This window comes from Prionailurus viverrinus, chromosome X (assembly GCF_022837055.1).
Source record: "Prionailurus viverrinus isolate Anna chromosome X, UM_Priviv_1.0, whole genome shotgun sequence".
NCBI lineage: Eukaryota > Metazoa > Chordata > Mammalia > Carnivora > Felidae > Prionailurus > Prionailurus viverrinus.
In genome coordinates this window covers 7,084,952-7,100,702 of record NC_062579.1, presented here as the reverse complement: position 1 = coordinate 7,100,702, position 15,751 = coordinate 7,084,952, and the positions used below count along the sequence as shown (strand labels likewise).

General features: G+C 46.2%; 1 protein-coding gene across 1 annotated transcript in view; it reads right to left on the bottom strand.

The window, feature by feature from the left end:
* Positions 1-2,112: 2,112 nt before the first annotated feature.
* Positions 2,113-15,751, bottom strand: part of EGFL6 (EGF like domain multiple 6) — a 56,415-nt gene continuing 42,776 nt past the window's right edge. Inside the window, exons 8-12 of the mRNA XM_047844632.1 lie at positions 14,264-14,590; positions 13,135-13,215; positions 9,247-9,348; positions 5,900-6,165; positions 2,113-2,417 (exon numbers count right to left, since the gene is read on the bottom strand). Coding sequence (XP_047700588.1) covers positions 2,307-2,417; positions 5,900-6,165; positions 9,247-9,348; positions 13,135-13,215; positions 14,264-14,590 — 887 coding nt within the window. The 3' untranslated portion in view covers positions 2,113-2,306. The remainder of the gene's footprint in view (positions 2,418-5,899; positions 6,166-9,246; positions 9,349-13,134; positions 13,216-14,263; positions 14,591-15,751) is intronic.

Genomic DNA, 15,751 nt, shown 5'->3' with positions numbered 1-15,751 from the left:
ACAAGGTACGGTCCTGGACCTCATGATCACAAGGTAGCTCACAGAGCTCCTGTCCTCACGACCACATCGCAGGAAGGAAGGAGGCGGAAGAGGAATGGCGAGAGGGGCTTCCAACTGACAGACCTCTTTTTTTTTAATTTTTTATTTTTTTAATGTTTTTATTTATTTTTGAGACAGAGAGAGACAGAGCATGAATGGGGCAGGGGCAGAGAGAGAGGGAGACACAGAATCGGAAGCAGGCTCCAGGCTCTGAGCCATCAGCCCAGAGCCCGACGCGGGGCTCGAACTCACAGACCGTGAGATCGTGACCTGAGCTGAAGTTGGACGCGTAACCGACTGAGCCACCCAGGCGCGCCTGAGAGCCCTCTTTAATGACTCTTCCTCGAAGCCCCACCAGTGACTTCAGCAGGCTCTCCCACCTTAAAGAGAGGCTGTATATACATATATATTTATATGTTTATACTTGTAAGGCGAAATTCGAAAATGGATATTGGGTAGGCAACTTTAAGTCTCTGCTACAGCTCCTAGAGAGACATGAAACGCTATTATTTAATTCAACTTAACTCGGCCTTGGGCAATGGCTCTCTACCTGTAGAGAACATGATTCCCAGGCTTCCCTATTTCGTTTCGGGTTCAACATCTCTTCCTTTAACCTGGATCATTGGGGCACTGGTCCTTCACTGCAAGTTCTCCCTTCTATCTTCCTTTATTCTAAGCCATAACTATGCTCTCCAACTTCCTTGGTCATTGAAGAAACAGGGGTTCTTTTTCAAGTTCTACCACAGTATTAGAAACCACCTGTATCCGTTAGCTCTTGCTGTGTAACAAACAACCCCAAATCTTAGCATCTTAAAACAACCATCTTATTATGTCTCACAGCTCTGCAGGCTGATGTGACTTAGCTAGAAACCTCTTCATCTGGTCTCACTAGAAACACTTATTTTGGGGGTTTTCATACCTAGCAGTTATCCTAACAGATACAACCACAGCCCTTGGAGACTATATGCCAAAATCCCTTCACACTAAAGGAAAACAACGCTTTCCCCTACCATCTTAAAAGGTTGTATGTGTTGGCTGTATCAAAGAGAACACTGTTGGGAAAAGGTTACTAAATTGGGGGGGGGGGAAGGATCACTACAAGTTTCAGTTTAAAAAAACTTTGGGGTGCCTGGGTGGCTCATTTGGCTAAGCGCCGACTTCGGCTCAGGTCACGATCTCGTGGTTCGTGGGTTCGAGCCCCGCGCCAGGCTCTGTGCTGACAGCTCAGAGCCTGGAGCCTGCTTCGGATTTTGCGTCTCCCTCTCTCTCTGCCCTTTCCCTGCTCATGGTCTGTCTCTCTCTCTCAAAAATACAATAAACATTAAAATTAAAAATAAAAATAAACTTTAAGAGTGAGGCTATAAACATTAAAGATTAGTAAGGAGGCCATTTTCTCTCTTTCCTTCATCCTACAGCTCAATGCCTTCATTGCTTTAGGGGGTAACAAATAGCTGGGGAACCTTCTGTTTGGGAGCTGTCCTGGACCCAGAATCTAAAAACATAATATACGTTCATCCTCAGGGGAATATACTCAAGATTCATTACCACACAAAGCTGTTCTTGAATTTGGAAGAAAAGAGAAACAGAAAAGAAGGCACTGGTCTCTCTTCTGTATCCTGGTATTTGCATGATTTCATCTTAGGGATTTCTCTGAGGCCTTACGTTCAAGAACGGAAGCTAATGTGCATTGCACTTATGAGGCCTAACAAAGCAGTCGTGTGCTCCCAGAAAAGGAAGTAATTTTATGAATTTTTAAGAATGCAAAGTATTTCCGACAAAAATGAATAAAACCCCCATTTTCCAGGAAAGCAAATAATTATACACGTAATGAAACACAGCATCAAAAACTCATTTTCTTACTTAGGAAAACTTAAACCATGACACAAGGTAATTATTTGAACGTCATTACAAAGAATTTAAATGTACAAGCTTGGCTGTAAAAGATCAGGCTAAGCCGCTTAGGTAAAAACCTATCTGTGACGTCACAGTTTCCAAGGAGTGCCAGAAAAGTCAAACAAAGAAACAATTCCCTGTAGTCTTTGTTGTTGTTGTTCGTTTTTATACTTCTAACAGCACAGTGGCACTACATTTAAAGCAACTCTTGGCACGTCTTATACAAGAAAGGCGTGTGACAATAATGTTTCTGTTGGTACATTACAACTTTTCAGTTTGTATTTCTAAAGTGGGGGAATCTATGGTGTAATATCAGAAAACAGAGAACTGACATAAAAAGCCGAATATAAAGATGCAAAAGACCACGGTCACATTCAACCATTCACAGATAAAAGGCGATCTGGACATAAGCCTGAAACCAGAAAGACGCCGTCCACTGCAATTTCTCCGGCTTTTCCCCTGCCACGTTCTGCTTCAAAAATGATCTAATAACGGAGAAGATATAAAATAATTACTTTCAACTTCCAAGTCAAAGATATACTCAAACTATTTAATAGCTATTAAGGAGGCTTGAGCTCGGGAGCCTGGCTGACGTAGTCGGTCGAGCATGAGACTTCTGATCTTGGGTTGTGAGTTCGAGCCCCACCTTGGGCACAGAGATTACTTAACAATAAAAGGACTGAACTCATCAGCCCTATTGCATAGGAACAGGCTTTGACATTGCATGCATAGTAACGTATTTTCCAGATGCCAGTATCTACACTGAGCGGGTTATAGTCAGAGAAAACTGGGTCACTGCACCACCTAAAAGAATCTGGACGGCCCTGAAGAGCGGAGAAGGGTATGGTTGAAGAGGAAATTTTGGAATTCCCATTTAAAGAAAATAAAAAGCAAAAATGAAAAAATCATGTGGTTTTCTTTTCCAAAACCAGGCTAGAAGAAATTTAACATTCCCTGTGAACATCTAATGTAAAACCGAACAGTTGAAAGAGAATTATTTTGATATATTCAGATTTTGGGAGTTTGTAGTAGTATGGCTATTTTTCCGAAAACATTGGCTTTAATATTGGAAATTATTGGGAATGTCGTTGTTTTCAAATGTTGAAAAATGTTTGCTAATAGGCTATAATGATTTTCACCTATGATAAAGTAGATCAAATTAAATATCTATTATCTATTAATAATCAAAAGAGAAGCAAACTTCCTTATGTTGTAGAAATACTAAAAAAAATTTATCTCTAAATTGGACAAAAACTGACAGGAGTGACTCACTGAACAAAATGAAAGACAGTTACTTCTTTATATTCATTCATCCAACAATATTTAGAAAGAAATATTATGAAAATAAATGACAGCTGACTGATAGTTTTTCTTTTTTGCCCGTTACCACAACTTTTTAAAACATATCTTGGCTATCATAAGTAATCCTGCAATAAACCGAGGCTGCATATATCTTTCCAAATCAGTATTTTCGGTTTTCTTCGGGTAAATACCCAGGTGTGAAATTACTGGATCATATATGGGAACTCTGTTTTCAATTGTTTCAGGAATCTCCACACCGTTTTCCACACTGGCTGCCACCAGTTTGCCTTCCCACCAACACGGCACAAAGGTTCCTTTCTCTCTGCATCCTCACAAATACTTTTCGATTTTAGCCACTGTGACGGGTGTGGGGCGGTATCTCATTGTGGTTTTGACTTGCATTTCCCTGATGGGTGATGCTGAACATCTTTTCATGTGTCCGTTGGCCATCTGTAGGTTTTCTTCGGAGAAATGTCTTTTCACGCCTTTTACCCATTTTTTAATTGGATTATTTGGGGATTTTTTTGGTGTGGAGTTTTAGAAGTTCGTTATATATTTTGGGTACTAACACTTTACTGGACGTCGTCTGCAAACATCTTCTCCCATCTAGTAGGTTGTCTTTTACTTTTTTGTCGATTATTATTTCCTTTGCTGTGCAGAAACTTTTTATCTTGATGTAGTCCCAATAGTATATATTTGCTTTTGTTTCCTTTGCCTTAGGAGACATATCTAGAAAAATGTCGCCATGGCCGATGTCAGAGAAATTACTGCTTGTGTTCTCTTCTAGGGCTTTTTGGTTTCAGGTCTCACGTTTGGGTTTTTAGATCACTCTGAGTTTATTTTTGTGTATGGTGTAAGAAAGTGATCCAGTTGAATTCTCTTTTTTTAATAAAGTTTTTTTTAACATTTCTTTATTTTTGAGAGACAGAGAGAGACAGAGTATGAGCAGGGAAGGGGCAGAGAGAGAGGGAGACACAGAATTCGAAGCAGGCTCCAGGCTCCGAGCTGTCAGCACAGAGCCCGACATGGGGCTTGAACCCACAAACTGCGAGATCATGACCTGAGCCAAAGTCGGACACTTGACCGACTGAGCCACCCAGGGGCCCCAATTCTTTTTTTTTTTTTTTTAGTTTATTTATTTACTTTGAGAGAGACAGAAAGAGAGACAGAGAGAGAGAGAGAGAGAGGCAGAGAGAAAGAGGGAGAGAGAGAATCCTAAGCAGATTCTGCGTGGTCAGGGCAGAGCCCGACACAGGGCTCGATCTCACACACCATGAGCTGAAACCAAGAGTTAGATGCTTAACCGACTGAGCCACCCAGGTGCCCTGGTCCAGTTTAATTCTTTTGCAAACAGCTGTCCAGTTTCCCCCAACACCATTAAGAGACTATCTTTTCTCCATTGTATATTCTTGTCTCCTTTGTCATAGATGAATTGACCACATAAGTGTGGGCTTATTTCTGGGCTCTCTATTCTGTTCCGTTGATCTATGTGTCTATTTTTGTGCCAGTACCATCCTGCTTTGTTCCTCTTTTTCAACATCACTTGGTCTGTTTGAGGTCTTTTGTACAAAGACCTCAAATTTGTACATACAAATTCTAAGATTATATGTTCTAGTTTTGTGAAAAATGGTATTGGTATCCTGGTAAGGGGTGCGTTAAATCTGTGGATTGCTTTGGGCAGGAGGGACATTGTAACAGTATTTGTTCTCCCAGTCCATGAGAATGGAATATCTTTCCATCTGTTTGTGTCATCTTCCACTTTCTTTTCTCAATGTATTATAGTTTTCAGAGTACAGGCCTTTCACCTCCTTGGCTAAGCTTATTTCTAGGTATTTTGTTATTTTTCGTGTAATTGTAAATAGGTCAGCTCTTTTGAAGTTTTGTTTATTTTGAGAAAGAGCGTGCACACGAGGGAAACAAAAAGAGAGAGAGAGGCAGGGGGGAGAGAGAGAATCCCAAGCAGGCTCGGCACCGTCAGCATGGAGCCTGATGCAGGGCTCGAACTCGTGAACCGTAAGATCATGACCTGAGACGAAATCAAGAGTCAGACGCTTGGGGCGCCTGGGTGGCTCCGTCGGTGAAGCGTCCGACTTCGTCTCAGGTCACGATCTCCCGGTTCGTGGGTTCAAGCCCCGCGCGGGGCTCTGTGCTGACAGCTCACAGCCTGGAGCCTGCTTCGGGTTCTGTGTCTCCCCCTCTCTCTGCCCCTCCCCCGCTCACACTCTGTCTCTCTCTCTCTCTCTCTCTCAAAAGTGAATGAACATTAAAAAAAATAATAAGTAAAATAAAAATAAGAAACAAACACTTAAAAAACTGACCCTGCAGCTTCCACTCATCGTGATCAGTGCCGGGCACAGAATGAATGAGCAAGACATTCTTTTACATATTAAGTTACACATGTAAAATTAGAGTCTGGTTTGGGAGGACGCTGGTGAGGAGCCGGACACACAAACGGATCATTTCCATGACACGTGAGGGGCACGCACCTGACGGGTGTTATCGCGAGCTGCGCTGCTTAGCCGCCTGGCCTATTTTGCTCCAGAATATAAACTCTCGAAGTATAGGGAAAAAGCCTCGCTCATCTTTAGGGCCCCACCGCCCCTCTGTTTGTTGAGTCACTGCAAGAGAATGCCAGTATCCCATGTGACACTGGTTTTCCACTTACACTTTTGGTAGTGCTGATCCCTTGCTCCAACTGAATTTTCCCCGTCTTCCACCTTTCGTCCTTGCTCCTGGTCTCCTCCCATGCCAGGGCGTCGTTACTGCTTTTCACAAACACTCGAAGTTTCCCGACTTTGTCTCCGGCCAGCCGGTAATCAAAGAGCAAACAGAAGTTGCTCTGGGGCTGCAGGTCCGGGAGCAGGAGTTTCAGGCGGCCGATGTCCTTCTTACGGCCTGCCAGGGCCGGAACTGCCATATAGTAGCCAACAGCTTCAAGAGAAGAAAAATGCGCAGTTAATGAGGCCATTGTAAAGGGTCTGGCTACGGGGTATAGAATAGCACAGAAGATGAATGATAACCAGATTCAAAATCTTAAAAAAAACACATAGGGGGCGCCTGAGTGGCTCAGTTAGTTAAGCGTCTGACTCCGGCTCAAGTCACGATCTCGCGGTGCGTGGGTTCGAGCCCCGCCTCGGGCTCTGTGCTGACAGCTCGCAGCCGGGAGCCTGCTTCAGATTCTATGTCTCCCTCTCTCTCTCTGCCCCTCCCCTGCTCCTGCTCTGTCTCTCTCGCTCTCTCAAAAAGAAACAAACATTAAAAAAACAAAAAACCATTTTTTATAAAAAACAAAATGAAAAAAAAAATGAATAATAGTCTCCTGTAGGGAAAGCTGAAGTCTCTCTCATTTCCAACACAGGAAAGACAATTTCATGCTAAAATGGATTTTAGGGATCACAGAGCTGAAATCCTTTGTGGTACAGAAAGGGAAAGCAAACGCTAGACAAACGGAGGAATCTGTCCACATACACAAAGCGTGGTGGTAAGCAGAGACGGGGTAAGAATCTAATGAAATAGCCTTTTGGCACTGTAGGTAATTTGCAGCTGATGGAGAACTCGTGTTCCAGAACTTTCCACCTTGGTTGTTTGAACCTTGGACTGCATTTTCCCACAGAGTCAATGAGATGTATGACGGCCAGCTCCTTAGGTAGGGTGGTATTTAATCCACAACATACATGAATTTGTCCTAATGGTTTCATGGAGCTCAACTAGCGCCTGTAACGTATCAGTCCGAGTTCCGATTGAGGAATGGAACACACCTCCTTCTATTTCTAAGATCCATGTCCTAAGTATAGCTCATCTTCAGTCCTTTGCTTGTGGCTGTGACGAACCTGGGCAAAAAACTCTCAGGGAATGGGGGTCTAAAGAAGTTGACGAAAAGAAAGAATTCGTACGGAAGCCAGGAGGAATGCATTGGGGGTAGGGGGTGGGGGCCCGGAGTCTTCTGCTAGTATATTCCCAGCGTCACTTGAAGGACCCAGGTTGACCTTGCCTTAGTTTTCACTGGACTCAGGGACTGTCTGGTCTTTTCCCCAGCTGCTCAGGTTGCCTGATTCAGCAAATAAAGATACAGGATGCTCAGGAGAGCTTGAATTTCAGATAAATAACCTGTCTGAGGGGAGCCTGGGTGGCTCAGTCGGTTGAGCGGCCGACTTTGGCTCAGGTCATGATCTCACGGTCCGTGGGTTCGAGCCCCGCGTCGGGCTCTGTGCTGACAGCTCAGAGCCTGGAGCCTGTTTCAGATTCTGTGTCTCCCTCTCTCTGACCATCCCCCGTTCATGCTCTGTCTCTCTGTCTCAAAAATAAATAAATGTTAAAAAAACAAAAACCAAAAACAACAACCTGTCTGAGATGTACTAAAAAGTATTCTCCTGCTAATCTGAAATGTAGGCATCCTACACTTTAGCCACTGCCACACCACCAGGGACACCCTCTCTTCTGTCACCCACTGGGGCAGATTTCCCTACTCTCTCCCCTAAAGCCCATTTTGATTTGTCCTTGAGATTTTATCCTTCTAGAAATGCTGATTCATCCCACGTTTCCTCAGGGAAAGACGAGCCCACCTAGAGATCTGAACGGGGCGCAGGGGGGAAGAAGGTACGATTTGAGTGACACAAAGGCTGGGAAACCTGAGGCCACTTGTGAATCGCGTTTGTAAACAGGGGACTTTCCATTGCTGGAAAACTCCACATGAAGACCCTGCTGACTGTGTGAGCTGTCAAGATTCTGGAATAACCTACGGGCTCCCTGTATGATGTGGCTCTGGCGGATAGAAACTTGGAGATGTCATGATGGAAGAAAGGAGAAATGCAAGTTAGCTATTGACCAGACAGGCTCTCCCAAGATATACGGTCTTGGGACTGGTTAAACCTGCCTTGAATCTTCGGCGACAGTTCCACTCACACAACTAGCTGCGTGAGATGTACCCCCTCTACCCTAATCTCAAGTTTTGCAAGGAATTTTTGTTGGGGGATATCCAGGTTTCCTGGTTGCGTGTGAAGGCTTGAAAGGCAAGGTCTAAGGGAGGAACTAGTCTAGAGGAAGGGTCCAGGAGAAGGATCTTGTAACTGAGGGCTGAACTTGTAGATTCCCAAATAAATAAATGGATTGGTAAGAAAGTTGAGTCCCCAGAGTTGTCTCTACCTACACCTCTACGTGTCAGCCTCAGGAGACAGGGCCTCGATTGATGCTCCAAGTGGGTTGTATCAGCCAAAATGCTCTACCCAAGGGGAAAGCTAGGGCCCGTCAATAGTGTTTAAGCAAGAAGTGGAAAGTGCTAGAATTCCACAGCTCAGAGCTGAAGTCGAGAAAAATCCCAGTGTAAGTGGCCAGAAAGGAATCTGCAAGCGACGGAGTGGAACATTCAGTCCAGAAGTTCAGGTTGCTGACCTGATGCTCATTATGGTGTTGCTACTTTGAGGGGTGGCTTTACTAAAACTTCAGGTTTAGGCAGAGGTCATATTTCCTTTCCAGATTTATTTCCCCACAAAAAGCAAAACAAAAACTACAGAGCACCACGAGCTGCCAAACTGGGGAAAAGAACAGCTTCTTTCTACCCTTCCCCCAATGCTCTTAAAATGTACATGAATTCTTGGGCCCTGGCTGGCTCACTTGGTAGAGCATGTGGCTCTTGAGCTCGGGGTCATGAGTTTGAGCACTACGTTGGGCACAGAGATTACTTAAAAAATAGGGTTTTTTTTTTCTTTATAAGTCAAAAATGTTCACGAGTTCTAACATCTGTCTCTTGGCAGCAGGAGTGACTATGGAAAAGTTTTGCTAGAACATCCTGTATGTGGGTGGGTGGGGGTAAGAGAGATAAGGCGGGACACAGATACTGAACCAACGGAGCCATTCATGAGGGCAGACTTCGGAAGGTCTAGAAGTTTCCAAAGGTGACAAACGCTGACCTAACGAGAGATAGGAATAATAACCCTCCGTCACTGGAGAGCCTTCTTTACCTGTACGGAGGGCAGAGCACACAGCAGAGAACACGAAACAGTAAAATCGAAATACCATTATCTCGATCAGCAGGATTCCAGTCAAAGTCATCTTCTATATCCTGTTTCCAGTCACAGGCCCCGTGCTCAAAGCTGCAGTCAACTGAGATATTTAAATCTGCTAAGAAAAAGGGTACATTGTATAATCACGAAGAGTATTAGAAGCACGTCTGACATTTGGAGCTTTGGAAGGAAATGCCGTATTTTCAGCTGAGCATCGAGCTAAGCTACTCCACGGTATTGCTGCGTCCGCAACCATCTGGTTTGGCCAAACAGCCTACGGGGTCCTAAAACGGACTTTTGCCCCTCATGCAGGTGCGAGCCCTAGAGAACAGCCTGCTGAGTCACAAGCTAATTAAGTTCCTAATATGACTTCCCAACAGCCCTTGTAGATAAGACTCCCTTGGAACTCACCAAGACCCAGACCTTTCTGGTTTGAACGGACCAATCCACTAATAAAGGCCTGTGCTCTAGGTCCCGCCTCTCTCTCTAAGCACCCTGCCTCAACTTCCCTGTGTGGCCCTCGAGGCGTGCCATGCTCCTACAGGACCTGCGAGTAATAAACTTCTCTATCTCAATTTCTCTTGTGGTCTTTTGTTGAGCCATCTGGCACCCGGGGAGCTCTACCTGACAAATATTAATTTAACAAAATCATAACAACTGCATGGAGTACAGATCACGGCCACTGAAATGGCCTTAAGGACAGTGTCAAACCAGATACTGCTTCAATTTAAACCTGTGAAGGCCTTCTGGCCAAATTCTGTTGTGATCTTAAATAAAGTAGAAGCAAAAACAAAAACTTAAAAAAAAAAAAAAAAAGTAATGGGCAAGAGCCCTGTGAGCAAAGTGAGACAGAGAATATAGGCAAGAGTTTGTAAAATTTGGGCCAGAAAATCTCTCCTACCCAAACGAACTAGTGCAGACCTTGTCAGATCCTTCGGGATAATCTGCAGAATGCTAAATTTCTCTGTGTGAGGGTATTCTCTTGCTGGAGCATGCTCGGATCAAGCCAGGCAGACCAGAATACCAGGAAGCTATTTCCCCAGGAAAACCCTCAACCACTGGTGGACAGGTGTTGGTGGACAGATACCGTAATTTTCTTGCCTTTGGGTAAGACCATAAGTCCCTGGAATTGAACATGGACCTGAAGTCAGACTGGAATCCAGGCTCTCTCTGGTCTTGCAGAGGGTCCAACTGGGATGGAGGTCCAGTGGCCACAGTGGTGCCCTTCCCTGCTTTTATGGCAAGCCAGGAGTACCAGGGAATTAACACCCTCCCGGGAGCGGCCATTAATCATTGTCAGATGGGAGATGGTGTATGAATACCCAGCTCTCTTGTCCTCCAATAGGACAACTCTGAGCTGTGTGTTCTACACTGGCTTTCAGAGTTCCCTAACGGGATTGAGCTTCAAGGGGACTGAGTTCCCCAATGGGATTGAGCTCCAATGGGATTGAGTTCCCCAATGGGATTGAGTTCCCCAATGGGATTGAGCTCCAATGGGATTGAGTTCCCCAATGGGATTGAGCTCCAATGGGATTGAGTTCCCCAATGGGATTGAGCTCCAATGGGATTGAGTTCCCCAATGGGATTGAGCTCCAATGGGATTGAGTTCCCCAATGGGATTGAGCTCCAATGGGATTGAGTTCCCCAACGGGATTGAGCTCCAATGGGATTGAGTTCCCCAATGGGATTGAGTTCCCCAACGGGATTGAGCTCCAATGGGATTGAGTTCCCCAATGGGATCGAGTTCCCCAACGGGATTGAGCTCCAATGGGATTGAGTTCCCCAATGGGATTGAGTTCCCCAACGGGATTGAGCTCCAATGGGATTGAGTTCCCCAATGGGATTGGGCTCCAATGGGATTGAGTTCCCCAATGGGATTGGGCTCCAATGGGATTGAGTTCCCCAATGGGATTGGGCTCCAGTTGCCCCCAGTGAAAATTTCTTAATAACACACTGTTGATTGCCTCCTTCTCGCCCCCACTCCCCAAGCATTCTTTCCTGGGACCGCCTCCCACGTAAACCACTTGCACACAAATTCTGTTTCTGGGGAATCCAGCCTAAGACAGCACCTTAGACAAGAGTGGTGCTTTTACTCCAACCTCACACATGAAAGCAATGAGATGTTCTAAGTCTCAGGGACTTGCCCAAGGCAAATAGCAAGTAGAAGGGCTGGGGTGCCCACCGAGTCTTCTAAGTGAGACTGGGTGCTCCAAGGGACCTTACTCAAGGACCTTTGACAATTGAGTAAACTTCACGTGTTTCATTAAGGATCATGGAAGAAAAAGTAAAATAAGAGACATGGTCATTCTGGGGATCCAAAGGGGGTCAATTTAGTAATGTCACTTAGCAAGTAGAGAGCCGAGCAGAAGCAGTTCTAAGCACCCGGAGAATGTAGCTAATTCCCTGAGCTATGAAACATTTTCTTCCCAACCAGGAAAATGGATAATAAGATGTTTGCTGCAGAGAAACTTAAAAAAAAAAAAAAAAAGAACATTGAGGGGCGCCTGGGTGGCTCAGTTGGTTAAGCGTCCAACTCTTGTTTTGGCTCAGGTCATGATCTCAAGGTCTGTGAGATCGAGCCCCGCATCGGGCCCCACACTGACAGCATGGAGCCTGCTTGGGATTCTCTCTCCCCTTCTCTCTGCCTCTCTCGCTCAGAATAAATAAATTACACTAAAAATAAAATAAAATTGAAAACAGAACATTTAGGGGAAATATGGAAGAAAACAAGATGCCTGTCGGAGCTGGGTCACTAGCCTTTGGAGAGGTTTTAGTAGAAGCTTCTCAGATTAAGTTTGGAGGACTGAACCAGAGAGGCTCTACCTTCATGGTGGAGATTCCTATAAACCAAAGGGACCGAACTGGAGAATGTACTCATGGGGTAAACACAAATGGCGGTCAAATTAGCACAAGCTTAGGACATGCACAGCGGTAAGTAAGAGAGTTTGCAAAGGGAGGGAAGATCGACGCATGAATATTTATGCCAAATAAAGGGATAAATACAGAAATAGGCTTTCCCCTGGTGTCTGTGTAGAGATGCCACATATAATTTGTCACAGGTAGTCAAAGTGCTAAAGGGACTCAGAGGAACCCGGGATCATGCCTATGAGATTCCTGACGATGAGGCTCTGTTAGCCTGATCACAAGAATGGTCCCAATTTTTACCCCTCCCTGTCTCCACGCTCTTTGCAATATGACGTTGTAGCGCCTTCCCCAACTCTCAAGTCCCGGCCAGCCTTGGGACTTGCCTTGGCCAACAGAATACGGTGAAAGTGATGCTGTGGCCGCTCTGAGGCTAGCCCTCACAAGGCCTGTGTGCTTCCACTCTCTCTTGGAACCCTGCCACTGCGTCACGAGAACAAGCCTGGCTGGCCCGCTGGAGGATGAGTCACCACATGGAGCAGAGCCGAGACGGCTCTGTTGTCCCAACTGAGGCGCGGAGCACAGCTAAGATCGGCCAAGTCACCGAGTGGGACCAAAGCTGACTGCGGACCCGTGGGTGAGCCCCCCCAGACCAGCTCGGATCAGCAGAACCACTCAGCCGGTTGACGGACTCATAAGCAAAAATAAACAGCGGCTGTAGGCGACCGAAGGTCTGGGGTTGTCTATGACGCAGCACTATCGTCCGGAATTCAGTGCATGGTCATTTTCAGGTTGTGGGCCGTCAGGTGTTGAAGTTGAAGCAAAGGGGTCATTTTCATCTATCTTCACATATATACCATGTGTCATTCTCAGTGTCAGGCGGGCGTGGTGGAGAGAAGACAGCCTTCCTATACTGTCGTCATTGGTACTGACCCCGTAAGGACCTACTACTTCGTACTGGCACTGTGTCCAGATGTAACGATTCTTCCTCAGGGGCTTAGGAATGAAGCAGTGATTCATAAATGAAGGTATCAGTTACCTTTGTGTTCCAGCCTGGATGTGACAGCTTTTCTCTGGACCAGAACCAGACCCAATTCACCCGCTGCGTTCACCTTCGGGGCTAAGTAAGAACACTTGGTCAGTTAAGAAAAGCCCTGAACCCTCGCATGCTAAGGAGGTGTCAATGAACGACCGAGCAGAGGTTTATCCTGTTATTCTGAGTACAGACTATGTCAGAGCAGACTTTCCTGAACATTCCCAAAGCATTCACACTGGTTCCAGTTTCTGTGTCTAAGACATCGTTTTCCAAAGATGACCTAAGCATCTACACTAGTAACATGCCTCTTCTCACCCGGGTTTGGAAATACACTCTTGAGATTTTCGCTCTCTATTCGAGGAGACAACGCCATCGTTATGCTAGTTCTTGGATAAGTGGGCCTGGGTCTGCTTTCCATTTGGTTAAATCCAACAGCCATGGAGCCAAGGGCAGACAAGGCCAAAAAAAAAAAAAAAAAAAATAGGGGCAGTAACAAATGCCTGGTGAAAATGAAACACCAAGTTTCCGCCTGGGGATGTGGGGGAGAGGGGGTTAATATGGAAACTGTCCTGGAGGGGCTGAGACTTGGCTGTGGGCTCTGCACAGCAATGGGTGGAAAGGGCAGTTATCCAGTTCAGGGAGAAAATTTAAGCTCCTCTCTAGAATGTTCCCCTCTACAATTGTCATTCTGGCTTTTTAACCTGTAACCTCACAGCTGCGAAATTCCCCTTGCATCGAGCGGGCAGGTCGAAAGTGCCTTCGAGAAGTAAAAAGGCAGAGCTTGGCAGATCCAGCTGGACCCAAGGCCTCTCTGGTCTGGGGGTGTGCAGCATGGCCAGCCAGGGCTAGCGTGCTTACTTGGCTGGGAACGGAAAGAAGGTCTGCATCAAACAGGAAGCCCCCCAGGGAAGGGGAAAGGACTTAACCTCCTTGTTTCCCACAGCAGCAAATACGATTTGGGATCTGCAGGGGATGTTCATTTCCAGAACTTACAGAGAACCCTGCTTCTTTAGAATCAGTACCGAACCTTAGTGTTACGGCAGGCACGAAGCCGTCTTTCCTTCTTTCCCTGCCAGGAGAAATCACCATTCGCTTTTCATAAAATGTGCAAAATAACCAAAGTGTTACTCACAAAACACATCTCCTCGAAGGCTTTGCTCCCGCTCCACGTGGTGCTTCAGGGTTTTCTCCTTTCTCTTCTTTTCCTCGAGCCCCTCTTTCTTTCTCTCTTCATTTCGGTTTTTTCCTCCATCAGAGTTCCTACCTCTGGAAACACTCTCTTCAGAGTTGAGGGGCTGCAGGTTGACCTCAGGGGCAGGAGTTCCAGAAGGTTCTGTGATGACATTTTTGATTTTTATCTTCTTTTTCATGCTGTTTTTGTGAGCCAGCAACTTCTTGATTCTGTCTTTCATGGTACCAGGGGCCGTGAGGACTTCCTTCACAGAATTTTCAGGGATCACTACAATAACAACAGGTGGGAAGTTTCACATTGGCTGACAATTAGGTCACTCATGAAAAATGGAGTGAAGTACAGTAAATGAATGCTTCCAGAATCAACCCACAGGAGGCCCTACTGCTTGATATTTTAATATATATTTTTTTAAGTAGGCGCCATACCCCACGTGGGGCTTGAAATCATGACCCTGAGATCAAGGGTCACGTGCTCTACTGACCGAGCCAGCCCTGAAACAAGGATTTGGGGGCAGGGGATTTATCTGAGAGGTGATCCCTGGAGGCAGAAGTGAGGGGAAGGAGGAAAACAATGTAGAACACACCTCAGAACTGTCCCATCCTGCGACAATTTAGGGGTATTTATCCAGACTCCTGGCCCCCACTGGTTGAGGGCTGTCCTTACAAAGGGGCTGAGTGGCACTCTAGAGAGGACGCGCGGCCACAGGCAGAGAGCCCACTGCCCTGGGGCTGAAGATCTGCGTGGAACTGTCCGTCCACCCTGCCGTGTTGAAATCAGGGAGCAACAAGGGACTGGGGCCTAGCTGGTCACAAGCTGGACAGGAGGAAATGGAGTTTGGAGAGGTTGAAAAAAATTTATCGAAGGTCATAGCCAGTATGGGGCAGAGCTCAGAGTGAGATGCAGGCTTTCCTAGGTCCTGAACCTCAGCTGTTGACCATTACACCAAATGGCCCACAACAGGTGAGGCTGGAAGACAAGCGTCCAGATTTGGTGGCACGAAGGAGCCCTTGACCACGATGCAACACGAAAAGCTGATCTACTCCACTTCTTCTCTGGGGGCCTCTCCAGGGTATGGCATCCCTCCTCCCGACCCACCCGTGCACGTCCTACACGGGCCGTCGATCTCTCTCTCTCTCTCTCTCTCTCTCTCTGTCTTTGAGAAAGTTCCAGAAGGAGATCACGAGCACATGTGCACGGGATCGAGACCCGAGCATTGTGTGGTTGGAGACCCAGTGGCTGTGTAATCCCACCTCCAGCCCCGTGCAGGAATCCCTCGGAGAGCCGGGCCTGGAAGCCTGAGTGGCGGAAGACGTGCTGGGCAGGGCTCCCGGCTCCACTCCCAGACACCTGGCCATCATCTGGAAGAGAGAACATGGCCTCCACCCGGCGCTCCCAGTCCGCTTTAGGAAGTCACTTTTATTTCACATT